Source organism: Molossus molossus, unplaced genomic scaffold (assembly GCF_014108415.1).
Source record: "Molossus molossus isolate mMolMol1 unplaced genomic scaffold, mMolMol1.p scaffold_m16_p_18, whole genome shotgun sequence".
Classification (NCBI taxonomy): domain Eukaryota; kingdom Metazoa; phylum Chordata; class Mammalia; order Chiroptera; family Molossidae; genus Molossus; species Molossus molossus.
In genome coordinates this window covers 28,467,909-28,487,753 of record NW_023425353.1, presented here as the reverse complement: position 1 = coordinate 28,487,753, position 19,845 = coordinate 28,467,909, and the positions used below count along the sequence as shown (strand labels likewise).

The following is a 19,845-nucleotide window of genomic DNA, read 5'->3' as shown; positions in this document are numbered from 1 at the left end:
TTTCCATAACCTGGATGTATAGCTGTAAAATAGCAACAAAAATAGTGCCTATTTTATAGAATTTTAAAAGAATTGAAAGGTAATTTCTTTAATCCTATAGAAAACAAATATCAATAAATAGCAACTGAGTTATAACTTTTTAATGTTTTATTTTTATATAATTTTAAACTTATGGAAAGTAGTACATAGAAGTTCATTATACTCTTTCACCAGTTGTTTTCTGTAACATTCTGAGTGTATGTATATATATGTATATATATATATGTATATGTATGTGTGTGTGTGTGTGTGTGTGTGTATATGTATGTTTTCTGAATCATTTGAGAATGAGAGACATCATGCATCTCTGCCCTGGACATTTCGGTACTTAAAAGAACAATGCTATTCTCTTACATAATCACAGTAGAGTTATCAAAATCAGGAAATTTAGTATTGAACCATGCCATTATCTAATCCATAGTCCATATGCTAAAATGTCATCAGTTTTCCCAGTTTTTTATAGCTATATTTTCCCATTTCAGAACTTATATTACTGATTTTAATAATAATAATAATTAAGGTGCGGCAGTCAACACAAGACCAACATATCTAGTTATGCAGGCCAGATTAATGAAACATAGACTTGTGTTCATCAGTATCATATTATCCTAGTGACTGTAAAAGGGCTTTGGAGCCAAGTGGGAAGGGTGGAAGTCCTCAGAGTGGGGGAGATAGCCTTGTAGCAGGGGTTGAGAGCTATTGTTTTTTTTTGCTATACAGTGGTTTAAGGTGGGAACTGTGGGAAGAGATGGGGTATTAAGAAGAGCCATAGGAGCCCGGCTGGTGTGGCTCACTGGTTGAGCATTGGCCCGTTCGATTCCCGGTCAGGGCATGTGCCTAGGTTGTGGGCCCAATCCCCAGTGGGGGCATGCAGGAGGCGGCCAGTCGATGTTCTCTCTCATCGATGTTTCTATCTCTCTCTCCCTCTCCCTTTCTCTGTCTCTAAAATCAATTAAAAAATAAAAATAAAAAAGAAGATACATAGGAGCCCTGGCCAGTGTGGCTCATTTGGTTGAGCATTATCCCAATCACCCAGGTGCACGAAAAGGTCCCAGTTGGATTCCCAGTCAGGGCACATTCTCCTGGCTGCACGCCCAATCCCTGGTTGGGGTGGGGTGCATGCAGTTCTTTCTCAGATTGGTGTCTCTTTCCCTCTCTTTCTCAAATTAATTTTTAAAAAATCTTTTTTAAAGAAATAAAATAGAAGAGTCATAGGAGAACATCACTTGTCTGAGAATGAAGCTTAACTTAAACCTTTGAATCACAAAGTAGCTTCTCAGTAAATCTCACAGGTTTCCATCATATGTACACCTTTCCAGGCCAATGGTTTTCTTTCTTTTTATTTATTTATTTATTAATTGATTGCTTTTATTGATTTTAGAGAGAGAGGAAGGGAGAAGGAGAGAGAGATAGAAGCACTGATGAGAAAGAATATTGATTGGCCGCCTCTCGCATGCCCCTCATTGGGGACTGGGCCCACAACCTGGGCATGTGCCCTAACTGGAATCGAACCAGCGACCTCCCAGTGCATGGGTCGATGCTCAACCACTGAACCACACCAGCCAGGCTAGGCCAGTGGTTTTCAATTTGTGTTCTTTATTGCTTCCCAGACTACACAAATACGAGGTTCAAATTTTATTTTTTAATCCAGCTTTCAAAGTAATTATGATAGATTAAAAGAAAAACACACTTGAACATATCATGTACCAAATTTGGCACACTGAAGATCACCAATGCACTGACATGTGCTGCCATTTTTATTCTCTTTGGGGCAGACCTTGCTATAAAGTTTCTCTTGCCACCTTTGTGTATTTTAAGGTTTTCCTGAGATATTTTTCCATATTCCCCATTTCAGGTTGTGTTTTCAGGAGAGCATCACTGTGCTCATTGTTTGACATAAGGAAATGTTTAAATTTGAACTTATAAAATTCATTTGTATTATAAAATACTTCTTTTATCTACTTTATTGTGGCTTCACATTTTACTAGAAGGGACTACTGCTATTTGTATATGTTTTTTAAATTTTGCATTTTTTATTATAGTCCACTGGGGAAGGCATCTTAGGCTCTTATAGTATCCCCCTTTGCCTTCTTCTCCCTTCTACCAGCTCTTTATTCTTATACAATTCCTTTGAGCTGCCAGTACCTGTTCCCTGCCATTTCCACATCCACAACCATCCACAACCATCTGATGTTTCTTTCTGACTTGGAAGTTCTAGTGGCTGCTCTCAGGTACTGATAGGAGCTGTTGCTTGTTTGTAGGTTTTGAATGGGTTAATAGGTGCACGCCATAACAGAATCACACCAAACAGGAGTCAAAGTAAAAGATGAATCTTCTTTCCTCCTCTTCCCCAAGTGTCTCCCAAGAGGTAGCCACCCCTTACCATGTTACTTATTTATTCTTTCAAAGATGGCCTCTACCTATGCACCTACAGCATTTTGTTGTTGTTGTTGTTGTAACTGTTAATCCTTACCCAGGGATATTTCCATTGATTTTTTAGATAGAGTGGAAGGGAGGGAGAGAGAAAGAGAAACATCGATGTGAGAGAAACATATCGATTAGTTACCTCCTGCACAACCCCTGACCGGGGCCAGGGATTGAAACTGCAACCCTAGTACGTGCCCATGACCAGGATCAAACCCGCAACTGGGCACGTGCCCTGACTGGAAATTGAACTGGGATCTCTTGGTGCATGGGACAGTGCTCTACCAACTGAGCCATACTGGCCAGGTTACCTCGTAAATTTTTTGTTGAAGGCCAGACAGTATCAGCTGTATTAGGTAATAGGAACTGATGAGGTAAAGCCTCTAGAATGAGGCTTTGTGTTAATCTGGCTAGGGCTTGAGCTCGGTTTAAATGCTTATAGCTGTAGGTGCCAGAGACTTTAAATTCCTCTAGTGTTTTGTTTTTCTCTCCCCTGTTGACTTAAGGCTTCCTTAGATATTGCTCCTCAGAAAGTCTGTGTCTCGAACCTCTTCCTGCTGTAACCCCTATTATACTGGAGCTCTGTTGGTGTAGTGGGAGAGGAAGCGTTCTGTAATCTGACAGTGAATTTTTTTTTTTAATGGTCCTGTATCCTTGGGCTGTGACCTTCACAAGTGTTTCTTAATTACCCCTAAACCCCCTTTTCCATGAGTCAGAGAGGCTAGAGGGGTCTGGAGTTCCCCCAGGTGGGATAAGACTGTGATCTTCACAAGTGTTTCTTAATTACCCCTAAACCCCCTTTTCCATGAGTCAGAGAGGCTAGAGGGGCCTGGAGTTCCCCCAGGTGGGATAAGACTGTGGTAAAGTCTTTTCCCTTGGGGAATAGGCCTTGGTTATGGAGAATACTCCTTAGTTCATTTTATAAAAATTACTCTTCCCCTTCCCGTGCCAGAGCACTAGGGGATCTTTCTCATCTCTTCACTATGAGAACCAAGAGAGGTTCCTGGAGCTAAAACTGTGACCCCCTAGGAGTTTCTCATTCCTATGCTAGTTCATGCTAAGTCTCTAGCAATTCATCATAATTACCGTTTGCGTGTCCTTCCAGCTTGGCTTCTGCTCTAGGTAAGCAGATCTCAGATTTTGTGAATTCACCTCTCTCCAGATTTCAGGATGGAGTTTAGTTTGCACACTCAACTCTAGTGAACCTAAGGAAAGTCATTGATTTTCAGTTTATCTAGCCCTATTGTGTTGTAAGGCTGTAATGATGAATTCTCTGTTGTTTGCATGTTGAAGTTGAAACCAGAAATTTACTTTTAGCTCCTAACTTACCTATCTGGTAGTTTACTTCATGTATCTTGTTGGACATCTCATACATACTTGGCAAGCAAAAACCAGACTTCTGAATTCCTACCATTGCTTGCTTCTCCACTCAGGCTAGAAACCTGACTCTTAATTCTTCAGTCCTCACATTTCCACCCATCTGCACTTCTCCCTCAAGCATGTATCTCACAGTGATCCTCTTCCCTTCAGACCCACAGTTACTACCTTCAGCTCTCACTCTAGTGGCATCCCAACAGTTCCTCAGCTTCCACTTTTTTGTTTTGTTATTTTTTTATCCAACATCCAGGAAGATTTGTTTAAAATGTAAAGCATCACCCTGGCCAGTGTGGTTCAGCAGTTAGAGCATCAGCCCGCAGACCAAAGAGTCGTGGGTTCAATTCCAGTCAGGGGCATATACCTCGGTTGCAGCTCATTTCCCAGCCCTGGTCAGGATTGTGCGGGAGGCAGTCAGTCGATGTTTCTCTCTCTCTTTCTCTCCCTACCACTCTATATGAGGATAAATGGAAGTGTCCTCGGGTAAGGATTTTTTAAAAATAAATAAAATAAAATGTAAAGCATTTCCCATCATTATTTAAAACTCTGAATGTCTTTAGAAAACTCTTTTATGTTATTCAGAGAAGAAAACTATGTTAAATTATTTATCTAGCCCTGGCCGGTTTGGTTCAGTGGTTAGAGTGTCAGCCTGTGGACCAGAGAGTCCCAGGTTTGGTTCCCGCTAAGGGCACGTACGTACCTCCGCTGCAGTTTATCCCCAGCCCCAGTTGGGGTCGTGTGGGTGGCAACCACTCGATGTCTCTCTCTCACGTTAATGTTTCTCTCTCTCTTCCTCCCTCCTGCTCTATCTGGAGATAAATGCAAAAATGTCCTCGGGTGAAGATTAAAAAAAAAAATTATTAATCCACCTAAACTTTGTAGGGGGCAAATGAAGAAGTTATTTGTTTGATCATTGCCTTTGAGTAACATCAACTATTCATGAGTTTCAATCCATGAGTTTTAATCTATAAGTAAAAGATTCATTTACCTTTTTGCAAAGGTCAAAAAAATAAATATTTTTTAAAATTCTCACCCGAGCCCTGGCTGGTTTGGCTCAGCAGTTAGAGCATTGGCCTGCGGTCCAGAGAGACCCGGATTCAGTTCCCGCTAAGGGCACGTACCTCGGTTGCAGTTTGTCCCAGGCCCTGGTTGGTCGTGCGGGTAGCAGCCACTCCATGTGTCCCTTCCACGTCGATGTTTCTCTCTCTCTCTCTCTCTCTCTCTCTCTCTCTCTCTCTCTCTCTCTCCCCCCTCCCCCTCTTCCTCCCTCTCTCCCTCCCTCCCACTCTATATGAACAAAAAATGGAAAAATGTCCTCGGATGAGGATAAAAAAAAAATCCTCACCCGAGGATATTTTTCTATTTATCTTCAGATAGAGTAGGAGGGAAGGAGGGAGAGAAACATCAGTGTGAGAGAGACACATCTACTGGTTATCTCTCACACAACCCTGACCAGGACTGGGGACTGAACTGCAGCTGAGGTACATGCCCTTGACCGGAATAGAACCTGCGATTGTTTGGTCCCTGGGCTGATGCTCTGACCGCTGAGCAAAACTGCCCAAAAATATTTTTTAAACAGATTTCTTTTTATTTTAATTTAATCTTACCTGTCATACTTTGTTATGCTCAAATATACCCTGACTTGTAATAGTATAAGAAACTTGAAAACCTGCTTTTAGGTGGGAAAATCCCCTTGAGCAACTCTCACTGTACTTTGAATGAAATCCAAATTCCCAGCAGGGCCAGCCCATATCCTTCTCTGGGCTCCTTGGGTTCCTATTTATTGTCCATGGGCAAGAGTTTCTTCCTCTTAGGGCTTTCTATATGCCAGAACATTTTTGTTACTTGGGACATTTTTTCCTAAACTTTTATTTGGTTCCCTTCTTCTCAGTCTCAAATCTTGTTTTTTTATCTTTATTGTTGTAAGTATTACATATTTCTTCCTTTTTTCCCCCATTGACACCCTCTTACTCGTTCTCATCCCCTGCTGCCTTCACCACACTATTGTCTTTGACCATTGGTTATGCATATATGCATGTAAATTCTTTGATTTATCTTTTCCTGCTGCCCCCAACCCCCCACATACCTTCCTTTTGAGTTTTGTCAGTCTGTTCCCTACTTCCATGTCTCTGGATCTGTTTTGTTCATCAGCTTATTTTGTTTATTATATTCCACAAATAAGGGAGATCATGTATTTCTCTGATTGGCTTATTTGGCCTAGTATAATGCTCTCCAGGTCCCTCCACACCATCTCAAGGAGTAAGAGATCTTTCTCTTTTACAGCTGCATAGTATTCCATTATGTAAATGTACCACAGTTTTTTTAACCACTCACCTACTGCTGGACACTTGGGCTATTTCTAGATCTTAGCTATTGTAAATAGCACTGCTGTGAACATAGGAGTACATATATTCTTTCTGATTGGTGATTGCTTCTTAGGATATATTTCCAGACATGGGATCACTGGGTCAAATGGGAGTTCCATTTTTTATTTTTTGAGGGAACATCAATATTGTTTGCCACTGGTATTTTAATAGGGATTGCACTGAATCTATAGATTGCTTTGGGTAGTATGGTCATTTTAATTATGTTGATTCTTACAATCCATAAACATGGTATATGCTTCCACTTTTTTATATCTTCCTCTATTTCTTTTTTCAATGTTCTATAGTTTTCCAAGAACAGGTCTTTTACCTCCTTAAATTTATTCCTAGGCATCTTAATTTTTTTGTTGCAATGGTAAATGGGAATTTCTTTTTTGGGGGGCACATAATATGTATCATAAACTGAAGTTATTAATTAGTTGATCTGTTCACTTATTGTTTTTGCCAGTCTTTTCTGCTTAAACTAAAAACGTCACAAGAGCAGTAGCCATCTCCACAATGCCTATAATCTAGCAAAGCACCTGGCACAGAATAGAACCCTGTAAGTGGTTAAAGAGTGAGCGAGCCACAGTAGGAAATCTTGATTTCCCCACTGGGAGAGAAAGAGGCTTGGTGAGCTGAATAGGCTAGACTTCTCAAGTAAGGAGAGAAGTATGTAAGAGCTTAGAGGGAAGAAATACTTTTATCAAGGTCCTGTTATGTTCTGGACAGTGTCCCAAGTATTTTCACACATATCATTTCACTTTCCTAGTAATCCTTTTTTAATAATAGATATGTAAACAGAGGCTCAGAAGGTTCGTATAACTGTTCCACATTGACACAGTTGGGAAGCAGTAGAGCAAACATTTCATTTATGGCTCTTGCTGTAAAGCACAATCTCAGAATCACAAACTTGGGTGTTTACAGGACCAGGTGGCCATGGTAGGGATTGAGAAAAACCAAAGGGCCTGTTTCTCATCTAAAGATCTAAAGAGACAGCCAGTGCCATGGGGGAACTTGGGCCTGGGATGTCCAGAGCTTCCAGTTCGTCAAGGGAACTAACTATAGATCTGATTTTTATGGGAAAAATTTTTAGATGTTGGCAACCAGTTTTTAAAAATTTTAAACTTTGGGAAGTCAAATCAAAGTTATCTAGTGGCTGGTTTTTGCCTTCAGGCAGTCTATTTGCAGGCTGTTCTTTATAGAAAGAAATGATGAGCCCACCCACAGAGTGGGGATAATAGTGTGTCATATCACATTGAAGTCCTTTGGGAGCAGAATTAGATATGGCCTTGGGCTAGTAGAATATAATCAGCTCTGCTATAATGTGACATCCATTTCTAAAACTTCCTACGATATTCAAAATTGTGCAGTGGAAACCACAGGGCTTATGGGAATCTCTGCCTCTGTTGTCACATGGCTTTCTTATAAAGACACCAGTCATTGGATTTAGGACCCACCTAATTCCAAAGGGGCCTCATACTAACTCTTTTTTTCTTTAATGCTCACCCGAGGATATTTTTCTATTTATCCTCAGAGTGGGAGGGAGGGGGAGAAAGGGAGAGAGAAACATCGATGTGAGAGAGACACATTGACTGGCTGCTTTCTGCACGACCCCGACCAGGTTCAGGGAAAAATTGCAACCAAGGTACGTGCCCTTGACCAGAATCAAACTCGTGATTCTTTGGTCCGTGGGCCAATGCTCTAACCACTGAGCAAAACCGGCCAGGGCACCTCATACTAACTTAATTACATTTGCAAAGGCCCTGTTTCCAAATAGGGTCACATTCTCAGGTCCTGGCAGTTAGGACTTAACCATCCTTTTGGGGGGAACATGATGCAGTCCCCAGTATCGCTCCTTCACTCCTACATAGGAGACTTAAATTTTAGTGAGTCTAGGTACATCCTCTTAATTTGATATTTACTTGGTCCCATTAAACAGGAGTCTACCTCTCATGTTTGTTAACAAGGTCTTGGGTGGCTTAATGGTAACCTTGGGGTTCCAATAGGGTATTTGGGGATTTTTTTTTTTCCTGCTTACATAATTAGTTTTTTCATAGAGGTGGTGATCTCTCTGAATGGAAAATGTAAATGTCTTGGGAAGAAAGAATAAACAAAAAGATTTTTAAATGTTTGTAAATAATTCATTGAACTCGTGAGCCTGAATCTTTGAGAGGAAAAAAAAAAAAAGAAAAGAAACTTGGGCTTTGGAATATGTTATACAATCACCAAGAGTAACTGTCCTTGTCTAGACCAAGTCACTCCCCTCCTACCCCCTGCCAAGCCCCATCCCTGCCTTGCCTCAATCAAAAGGACTAGGGAATAGCGTAAAAGGAAGTGACATGCCAGTTACTCTGCTCAGGCGCAGAGTGCATTATCTCCAAGAGCAGAGGACTTACTAGTTTTCCCTTGGTGTTCATTGATCATTGAAGACCCCTCTCAATCACATAACTATTTCATTTCTCAACAGAGTAAACAGTTTGGAAAGGAAATAAGAATTGATAGACATGAAAAGGAAGTCAGACATTCGACTTCAGATCTCAATGTGATAAGGGCCTTTCAAAGGCCATTGTGCTTACCTCTTGACTAAGGCAGGAGTCACTTCTGTGGCATCTGAGAGAAGTGTTTGTCAGCCAGTCTGTCTGCAGCAGTTCAGTTGAGCATTGGGTAGGAAAGTTTTTAAAAAGAGAATTCTTTTTAAAAGATCTTCTGTCTCATGTTTGACTGTTCCAGGGGACTCTTGGTATGCCACAGATTGTAACAGTGAAAGGTACTTCCTTTGCTTCTCTCTAAATGTGTTCTTCTTTACCCTTAAAGATCTTTTGACCTTTCAGTTGGAAATGACGATTAACTGGAATTTGTGCGCAGTCATCAGCTAAGGGTTTGTTTTTGCTTCTTCTGTCCCCAGTCTGCTATTATTTCTGGTCTTGCATTTGCTGTGTCCTCAGACTGTAACACATTTTGCCATATTTTTGCATGGCTTCCTCTCTTACTTCATTCAGGTCTTTGCTTAGCGTCACTCCCTCAGAGAGGTCTTTCTTTCCAAAGTTGCCCCTTTGGCTACTTACTCATGTCATGCTCTGCCCTTTTACCCTGTTGTTTAGTTTTCTTCTTGGCACTTCCACCAACTGATATTCTATAATATGAATGTTCATGGTCTGTTTTCTCTGCAAGAAGGTTAACTTTACAAGGTAGGATTTTAGTAGTATTCATGTCTCTACATCTAGTACCAAGAACACTGCTTTGGCTTGACACATAGTGGATGCCCAGTAAATGTGTTAAGTGATTGCATCTTTCCTGCCTATGTCATTTTCTTTCAAAATCCAGCATTGTCTGATTTTCTATATTAAACAGTTGACAAAGCTCTTGTGTTAGACTCTGTGAATTTCCTGTCCAACCGTGGAATTCCGATGTCATAAAGCAACATCTATCAAGATGTGGCATAGATGCCAGACCTGCCCACAAATACACTGTAGGGAACTGAGTTCCAGCCAGAGGTGCAGCACATCTCCCCTTGCTCAAGACCCTGCTACAACCCCAAGACTCCTATTTGAAGTGAGGGCCTGTTGGTGTCCTCAGGGAGAAGGTGGGTAGTGCTCTTAGCTGGGGACTTAGCCTGGGAGAGAGCAGGATGGAGCTTAGAACAACTTCAAAGAACTTTATGAGTGGGAATAAAGAAGTCACTCTTGCCATAGCAAGTATTTTCATCATGATTGATGCACTTGGAACTCTTGGAAGGGGTAGTCTCTGACAGTTGGGCTCCTGAATGGTAGAAGTCCCCGAAGGAATCAGGGTCAGGATTTCAGCAAGTTAGTGCCTTCAGTGCTTCCACAATCTATTATTAAAGTCTTTTTACCATGTGCCAGGGCCTGTGCTGACCTGGAGGTACAGCCCTGAATCAGGTGCCATCCCTATCCTTAAAGACCTCTGAATCAGGAAGTGGGAGAAGCTGGGTGTATGTCAGCAAGGAACTCCCTGTATTGTTACAACAAGACAAGATTATTTACAGAACCTTCCCTTCAGAAACAATCCCTTAAAGTAGTCATTTCCATGTTTTTGCATTTTGTTATCAACAGCATTTCAAAAATATTGTTCACATTTTTTATTATGCCCAAAACAAGAATATTATTTTTTTAAGTTAAACCTATCATCTACTATTTATTACTTTCTTCATTTTATAAAATAAAGGGCTTTTTCCAGTTTTGTTGATATCATTGATGTGTAGCCCTGTATAAGTTTAAGGTATACAGCATAATGAATTGACTCACATATACTGTGAAATAATTACCACAGTAAGTTTAGTTAATGTCCATCATTACATAAAGATACAGAAAAAAGAAAAAAATATGTATATTTTTCTTGCAGTGAGAACTCTTAGGATCTACTCTCTTAATAACTTCTAATACGCCACACAGCAGAGTTAACTGTAGTCATCATGTTGTGCATTACGTTCCCAGAACTTATAACTGGACATTTGTACCTTTTGACCATCTTCACCCAATTACCCTTTTCCTCACCCCTAAAGGGCATTTTAATTCTAAAAATAGTGGGAATGATGCCATCCTAAAATAAAGTTAGCTTTATGAAAATTGTATTCTGAAAAGTTCACTGTTGTGTTTTATTTTTCTCATTTCACCATGCACTGGTGAAACTGCATCTTGGACCAGCATTGACTCCAGAACGGCGTTGGGCAGTCACCACTTTGAGCACCACCTGCAAGTGCACGAGTCGCACAATGCTCCTTGAGAGCAGCCTCCATGTTGTGTCTTGTAGATTGTGACAGACCAGCAGACAGGACAGAAGATCCAGATAGTCACTGCAGTGGATGCCTCCGGATCCCCCAAGCAGCAGTTCATCTTGACCAGCCCAGATGGAGCTGGAACTGGGAAGGTGATCCTGGCTTCCCCCGAGACATCCAGTGCCAAGCAGCTCATATTCACCACATCGGACAACCTCGTCCCTGGCAGGATCCAGGTAAGGCCTGTTGACAGGCCTTTTTTTTTCTGTACTTCTGCTACTGGACTTGTTCCTGACTGTAACCTCTGCCTTTGAGGCCAAATCTGTTTCTAGAGAGTGCTTTGGTGACTGCCAAGCATGGCAGGTTGCTGCTTTGGCTAATGTAAAAAATCGGCAAATGACTGGCAAGCCCCAGAAGATAGCCAACTACAGTGTTCAGATGGTATACAAGTTGAGCCGGGAAAAATCATTGGCACACAGGAGATAGTCATGAGCCAGCTGGCACTAAGGCCACTAATTCTTAACTAAGGCCACACAGTGGCAGCCCTTGACCCAGGATATTTTAGGGATACCACTTAGAGTTGGCTACAGTCAAACAAGGACCGACTTGTTTTTAATTCTTACCTCATCCTTGTCCGGATGGTCAGGCCTGGTCCAGCTTTTCATTGTTTCTTGATTTGCTTCTGTGAACCTCTGAACCCTCAGTTCTAATCTCCATCTCTGCCTTGCTTCACCGTACTCTGGCAAGGCAGGGCGGGGTCAGGGGCAGGTATGGGAAGGAGAAAAACAAGGGCTCGAAGGAAAGCAGGGTTGTTGGGAAGCACTGAATTTCCAAACCCAACAATTAAAGGAATAGACACTCGAGGGCAGTGTTCCATGGTGGCCACACATGGAGCATGTTTAGTCAAGGGGTAAGTAGGAATTCCATGTTTTCGTTTGTTTTTAATTTTTTAAGAACTTGTAAAAAACACACACACACACAAAATTTACCATCTTAATCATTTTTAAATGTGCAATTTAGTTGCATTAAGTATATTCATATTGTACAGCTACCACCACCGATCAACCATCCATCCACAGAACTCTTGCATCTTCCCAAACTGAAACTCTATACCCATTGAACACTTAAGTGGAATCCTACAATATTTGTCCTTTTGTGAATGGCTTATTTTATTTAGCAAAATATTTTCAAGATTCATCCCTGTCATAACAGGTGTCAGAATCTTTCCTTTTTAAAGCTGAACAATATCTCATTGTATATATATACCACACTTTGTTTATCTAATCATCTGTTGGTAGATACTTGGGTTGGTTTTACCTTTTGGCTTCTGTGAATAATGCTGCTAGAAATCTATGAATTTTGGCCCTGGCCAGTTTGGCTCAGCGGTTAGAGCGTCAGCCCATGAACCAGAGTCCTGGGTTCAGTTCCCACTAAGGGCACGTTGCAGTTTGTCCCCGGCCCCGATTGGTGTCGTGTGGGTGGCAACCAGTTGATGTTTCTTCCTCACATCGATGTTTCTCTCTCTCTCTCTTCCTCCCTCTCTCTCCTGCTCTATCTGAAGATAAGTGCAAAAAAAAAAAAAATGTCCTCGAGTGAGGATAAAAAAAAAAAAGAATCTATGTGTTTTGGGGGGGAAAGATTTGTGTTAATTACTATGGAGAAAATTAAGGAAGGAAAGGATTTTTTTTCTTCTGATAGAGCTGGGTTAGAATACCCATATGTTCAACTTTCAGAATTGTACTTTTTTTTTTTTATCCTCCCAAGGACATTTTTCCATGTTTTACTCAGATAGAGTGGGAGGGAGGGAGAGAGAAACATTGACGTGAAAGGGACACATCGAGTGGTTGCCACCAGAACGACCCAGCCAGGCCGGGGACAAACTGCAACCGAGGTACATGCCCTTAGTGGGAACCGAACCCGGGTCTCTCTGGACCGCAGGCTTACGCTCTAACCACTGAGCCAAACAGGCCAGGGCTCAGAATTGTACTTTTGAGATAACTCAAAGCACAGTTAGTTATTAGTGCTTCATTCTTTCCCACAGTGCGTTCTGATAATCTAAAATCAGAATTCCTCACTGCTTATTGAGATTACTCGTTTGTGAAAGGATAGCTATTGATTTTGCTGCATATTTTATAAGAGGTCATTCTATAATAATGATTTCTGTATATATTTCCACCCTTCATATACCATTTTAAGGTTTGTATTTGGAACATTACTTAATAACAGCTATTTTTCACTTTATTTGGTATCAGTTACAGTATTTTTCTAGATTAGTAGCACTATTTGTCACCCACAAATATAACGAGAATCAGCAGGTTTTAGAGGTCACCTATTCTAGTTATTCCACTCCCAGCTGCCTCAGTGAGAGACCTACTTGTTTAATTAGTAAAGCTAGGTTATTTTTCTGCCAAATATACCTCTCTGCGTACTTCCAAGCTGTTTTGTAAGAATAGAGAGGCACCCAGAAAGACCTTTGGTATCTTCATGTTGAGGCTTCTGTGTGTGATTATTCACATGGTCCCAGTCCTGAATGGTCGTGGTAGCCAGATAGGAGAGCAGATCGGTAAAAACTGGTGCTTGACCCTAGACCAACGCCACCCCACCCCCAGTGAAGAAGTGCATTCCAGATGAGCAGCTGGGCTACTGGGTGTCTGATTAAGTTGTCAGGTGAAATTTTCCCAGTTCTGCCTAGATCATCTCTCCTGTGTAGAAACCCAAGATTAGGAATATACAGTTAAACATTACTTTTTAGCAGTCTTGTTTTTAATCTGCACCCTGCTTGTTTCCTCATTCTTCTTAGATTGTCACAGACTCTGCTTCTGTGGAACGTTTGCTGGGCAAGGCTGATGTCCAGCGGCCCCAGGTGGTAGAGTATTGTGTGGTCTGTGGCGACAAAGCCTCTGGTAAGTAACCCTAGGTCATGCTAGGTGTGCATCATGGACCAAATTTCGGGGAGTAGGGGTAATGTAGAGAGAACATTTTCTGTAGGGTTATAGGTTTCAAACTGTGAACTCTACTTTTCTTACTGGGGTAATAATACATATAAGCAAATCAGTTTGTCACATTATTAGAATCAAAAAAGTCAGGAGAATTTCTGTCATTTGAAAATCATGATTGAGTATTAAATATGTATATGCTACTAAGAAAGTAATTGTTTCTCTAATCTAGTCAGTATTTGCAAAGCGCTTTGCTATTTCACAAAATGTGTTATTTAAAAAAAAATTTTTTTCTTTATTGATTTTAGAGAGAGAAAGGGAGAGGGAGAGAGATAGAAATGTCAGTGAGAGTAAACCGATTGGCTGTCTCCTGCACGCCCCCCACTGGGGATTTGGCCCCACACCTGGGCATGTGCCCTGACCAGGAATCAAACCAATGACCTCTTGGTGTATGGGTCAATGCTCAATCCCTGAGCCACACCAGCCAGGCTAAAATGTGTTATTTATTCACCCTTCATCCTGTAAACTGTCTCTGTCATCCCTTCACTGCAACCTAGTGTGTTAAGTGCTGAAGTGGAGAAGGGAACATGTGATTCTGGCTGGAGTCCCAGGGTCAGGAAAGGCCTCCAGAGGCAGTCACATCTGTGAGCCTTGGAGATTGAGTGTGCCTGTGTCAGGTAAAACAGAAGGGTATTCCAGCTGGTGGAGCCAGGACTCAGTTTGATGCCCACACCCACATTGTCTCTAGGGAAGAGCTCCTAGACATGATGGATACGAGGAAAGTGGAGATGTCTAACCCAAAAGTTCAGACTTTGGCCTGCTAACACTGAAGGTTGTATAAGATATGTGAGGTAGACAGGGAGGAATGGAGGAATATTTAATTAAGGTCCGGTTTCAGTAATGCTAGGGGCACAGGTCTGAGTTTTGTGATAGCTGCTTAGTTCCACTTTATTCTCTGGTCACAAAATTCACAGGAACTTTGGACACTTTGTGGTCCTGGGTTTTTTTTGTTTTTGTTTTTTGTTGTTGTGGTTTTTTTTTTAAAGTTGATGTATCTATTCTGTTTTGTTTTGTGTGTATGTGTTTATTGATTTTTTTTTTTTTTTTTTTGGAGAGAGAGATAGAAACATCAACATGAGAGAGAAACATTGTTTTGCTGCCTCCTACATGCCCCCAGCTAGGGCTCAAATCCACAACCCCGGCATATACCCTCACCAAGAATTGAACCGGGACCTCTCAGTCCATGGGACAACGTTCAATCCACTGAGCCACACCTGCCAGGCTGCTGTCGTTGTTTTGAAAAGGAGTCAAAAAAAACGTTTTTTTGGCCGGTTTGGTTCAGCAGTTAGAGCGTCGGTCTGCAGAACAATGAGTTGTGGGTTTGATTCCCGGTCCTAGTCAGGGAGGCAACCAGTCGATATGGCTCTGTCATGTCGATGTTTCTCTGTGTGTGTCTGTCTGTCTGTCTGTCTGTCTGTCTCCCCCTCCCTCCTTCCTACTCTATCTGATGATTTTTTAAAAAAAGGAGTCTGACCCAAGCTTCTTAGGAAGACATCTCTAGGCAAGCATCTATAGAAGCTCCAGTTTCCTTCCCAGCTTATGACACCATTTGCCCTATCCAGGGGTATCCTGCCTCTGTTCCCACCCCTTGCCCTGGTAAGTCTATTCCACCTCACCCTTTTGAAGCTCTCACCTGTGCTGCCTCTGTCCTCATCCCCCTTAATAAAACAGACCTCACTGAGCATTTATTGCATTCTCCTATAATTGGTTCTTACAGGCCTGTCTTCCCCATCAGAATGTGCTCTTTTTGTTGAAGAAAGAACCATGTCTGACACCTCCATCTCTATATCCCTACCTTCTTGCTCAGCAAGGAGAGACATTGTAAACTTTTGAACAAATGAATGAAGCATGAACACAAGGAAAAGGCCACAAAATTTGTCAGTCTCTTTCTGGGCTTAAAGGAACAGCCTAGTCACAAGCTCATAGTGCCATTGTCTGCACATAACAGAGGTCACTCTAAGGGTTAGAAAGCCCAGGGAAATACCCTGCAAAGAAGGAAAAATGATGCCTACGTGGTAGGTAATTTTAGCACAACTGTTCTTAAAGGCACAAAATTGAGACTCTCTTGCCCTGGCCAGTTTGGCTCAGTGGTTAGAGCGTCGGCCTGCGGTCTGGAGAGACCCAGGTTCGGTTCCCGCTAAGGGCATGTACTTTGGTTGCAGTTTGCCCCTGGCCCTGGTTGGTCGTGCGGGTGGCAGCCACTCGATGTGTCTCTTCACGTTGATGTTTCTCTCTCTCTCTCCCTTCCTCTCTCTCCCTCCCACTCTATCTGTACAAAAAATGGAAAAATATCCTCGGGTGAGGATAAAACAAAACAAAAAAAACCAAAATTGAGATTCTCCAAGTGTACTCTTGGGGAATGGCTCCAAGTGCTAGAGCTTAGGACAATGAGATACTCTGTAGCTGCTATAAAGGAGATCCTGTGTAACATGTTCTCTCAGCAACAGCTAAGACATTGGGTTACATAAGACTGAACTATGTGGTGGTGGAAGACTTGCCTTGGGTTGGTGAACACACAATAAAATATACAGATGATGTATTAAGAATTGTACACCTGAAACCTGTATAATTTTATTAACCAATAAATTCAATTTAAAGAAAAAGAAAAGACAGCCTGGCCGGTATGGCTCAGTGGTTGAACGTCGGCCTATGCACCAAGAGGATGCCAGTTCGATTCCCAGTTAGGGCACATGCCCAGGTTGTGGGCTCAATCCCCAGTTGGGGGCATGCAAGAGGCAGCCAATAGATGTTCTCTCTCGCTAATGTTTCTATCTCTCTCTTCCTCTCTCTAATATCAATAAAGAAAAGAAAAAAAAATTATGGTCAGTCCCAGCTGGGAACAAATGAGGTACACTGCCTATGGAAGCACTTTGTGAACTAAGAAGGGTAAACTGAGGTGGAGGGCTCTTTTTAATGTCTTTAATAATTAGGAGTTAGAGACACACAAGATTAGAAAAAAAAAAAAAAGAGAACTGTTTTTAATAAGTATATTTCTAGGACTATGTTTCCAAAAGGGTCTGACTAACCCAAGTGAGCTACATGGCAACCTTCCTTCACCTTGGATCTGTCCAATCACAGTCCCCATGCCGATGTCTTTCTCATCATTCCACTTCCCCCAGGGGAGGTCTAGGGCCAGGACATGACTTACATGGGGAATAAATGCAGGAGTGAGATGAGACCCTGTGCACTGAAATATCACATGCATATGCTACCTGCTACTCTTGGCAGGACAGGGGAGCTGAGTAGCTTCTCAAACCTAAGTCTGCAGAGCCAATACCAGGTACATGCAGAGGACAGTACAGTCTGGCCATCCCCCATGAGCTCCTACTGTATAGAAGGTCCTTTATGTACTAAGAGCATTAAGGTCGTGGCATTTTCCTGCTGTCACCTCACCTGTCTAGCTTAAGTGTTTTCATCATGACCTCCCAAGGCTCCTATAAAGATTGTAGAGAAATCATGTGAAAGACCCTAACTCCTAATTACCAAATGCTTAATGCCCAGGCCTATGGTTGTCCACATGACACTGGCATCTCACACTGCACACAAGTCACTCTGTGATAGACTTGCCTTAAAAACAGGTCCTGTGCCCTGGCCAGTTCGGCTCAGCGGTTAGAGCATTGGCCTGTGGTCCAGAGAGACCCGGGTTCCGTTCCCGCTAAGGCCATGTACCTTGGTTGCAGTTTGTCCCCGGCCCTGGTTGGGTCGTGTGGGAGGCAGCCACTCGTGTGTTCCTTTCATGTCGATGTTTCTCTCACTCTCCCCCTCTCTCTCCCTCCCACTCTATCTGAACAAAAACTGGAAAAATGTCCTCAGGTGAGGATAAAAAAAAACAGATCCTGTGATGGGTCACCTCTTTTCTTGGTAAGCTATTTCATGCACTCTATCCTTTCAGGCCGTCACTATGGGGCTGTCAGTTGCGAAGGTTGCAAAGGTTTCTTCAAAAGGAGCGTGAGGAAAAATCTGACCTACAGCTGCCGGAGTAACCAAGACTGCATCATCAATAAGCACCACCGAAACCGCTGTCAGTTTTGCCGGCTGAAAAAATGCTTAGAAATGGGCATGAAAATGGAATGTGAGTAACAGTATTAAAGAAACCACATGAGTTAATAAGGAGGGAGAAAGTTAGCATGAGTCTATTAAATAAGATTTCTGTACCTAGCCTTAAAATACTAAGAAGAAATATTCACTCAGGCTTCATTTTGGTTTACCTTCTGGATCAGCTTGATGTTTCAGCACTGACACTGCTGGAGTTGGTCAGTTCCCATGATGTATGTGGAAACCTACTCCCAGTAAATCGGGAGGCAGCATTGTGGAGTGGGGTGAATACAGGCTTTGGAGTAAAGCTGATAGCAGATCAAACTCCAGCTCTGCCTCTTAGAAGCGGTGAGGCCTGGGGAAGGTATGAAGCTTCTCTAAGCCACAGGGGCCTACTCTGTGAAATAGATCCCCTTACTTACATATTGGATCTGGGCTTTAGTCTTTTAAAAAGGTTGTTATTTTCGGGACTGCCTCTGCGCCTGCGCCGTAGCTGCCTGGAGTTGGTGCCCTTAAGATGCCTTTCGCACCTAGACTCTGTCTGTCCGCACTAGCCCGTTTGTGTTCAGTGTCCTGTGCACACACCTTGCAAGTGACGGCGCCATGAGTCTGAATTCCAATGTACAAGTTGAGTGGATCGCAGCAGTTACCATTGCTGCTGGGGCAGCCGCAATTAGTTATCTAGCTTACAAAAGATTTTATGTTAAAGATCATCACAACAAATCTATGGTTAACCTTCACATTCAGAAAGACAACCCCAAGACTGTAAATGCTTTTGATAGGAGGATTTGGGAGATAAAGCTGTGTGCTGCCGCTGTTGGAGGTCCAAAAAGTTCCCATTCTGTGATGGAGCTCACACAAAACACAATGAAGAGACTGGAGACAACGTGGGACCTCTGATCATTAAGAGAAAAGAAACTTAAATCGACAGTTTTGATGCTGCAAACCAACTTGGCCTGATTGTTTAATTAGAATGACTGCCGCTTCTGTTTAATTCACCTTCTCTGGATTCTAGATGTGTATTGCAAACTGTAGCTTTCATATTCATGTCATTTGCCTTACTTGTTGAACCATCGTGGTGCACATTTGTTTAAGCAAAAAAAAGGAAAAGGTGAAACCAACCTCATGGCCTGTGGGTTATTTTGGTTTTGTAAGGATCCATTTCTTTACATTTAATATAATTACATTAAAATGTAGTTGTGTGCTGAAGTTAACATATTAAATTATTCTCAAAATCATGTTAAAAAAAGGTTATTTTCTTCAGTTGTTTCTGACATGTATACTTGTCCTTATACCAGATTGCTAAAGGGAGAAGTTGCTAGGGTGATAAAAAATTGACAACATTAAACACTTTGCAGAAGTCATTCAGGCTGAAGGTGGACATTAGAGTTGTTCTTTTACGTTACAGTGGTTGTCAACCATCCTAATGCCATGACCCTTTAATACAGTTCCTCATGTTGTGGTGATCCCCAACCATAAAATTATTTTTGTTGCTATTCATAACTAATTTTGCTACTGTTATGTCTTAGGTGACCCCTGTGAAAGGGTCATCCAACAGCATTGGACAAGCTCTCTGTTATGGACCCTCTTGAACATGGGTATTTCTTATCCTGGAGAGAGTCCCTTTTGTTAGCAAGAAGTGAAAACCCAGAGAGCTCAGTGTGGGGCCCCCAAGGCCATGCAGATGCTGTGCTGCAGTTCTTCATTGGCATTGCCCACCATCTTGAACTCTTTTTCCTGCCTTTAGATTTGGCATGGCATTGTTTGGCTTTGCAACTTTAATTTAAAGCTCAAAACTTCACTGTAAAAATTGAGGAACAATTCTAAGTAAGACCCCTTACTTTAACATGAAGTTTAACAATCAGTAAGATCTGAA

The 19,845-nt window shown here is 42.0% G+C and overlaps 1 protein-coding gene and 1 pseudogene across 17 annotated transcripts in view; both read left to right on the top strand.

Annotated features, from left to right (window-relative positions):
• The window catches only part of NR2C2 (nuclear receptor subfamily 2 group C member 2), an 88,625-nt gene that overhangs the window by 49,618 nt on the left and 19,162 nt on the right, over positions 1 to 19,845 (top strand). For all 17 annotated transcript variants that reach the window (XR_004960181.1, XR_004960182.1, XM_036267325.1 and 14 more), the window contains 3 exons: positions 10,974 to 11,174; positions 13,739 to 13,841; positions 17,827 to 18,006. Coding sequence is in view for 15 of the 17 variants with exons in the window: in XM_036267325.1 (XP_036123218.1) it covers positions 10,974 to 11,174; positions 13,739 to 13,841; positions 17,827 to 18,006 (484 nt within the window). In the remaining 2 variants the exon portion in view is untranslated. The remainder of the gene's footprint in view (positions 1 to 10,973; positions 11,175 to 13,738; positions 13,842 to 17,826; positions 18,007 to 19,845) is intronic.
• Positions 18,189 to 19,182, top strand: LOC118633422 (annotated as a pseudogene).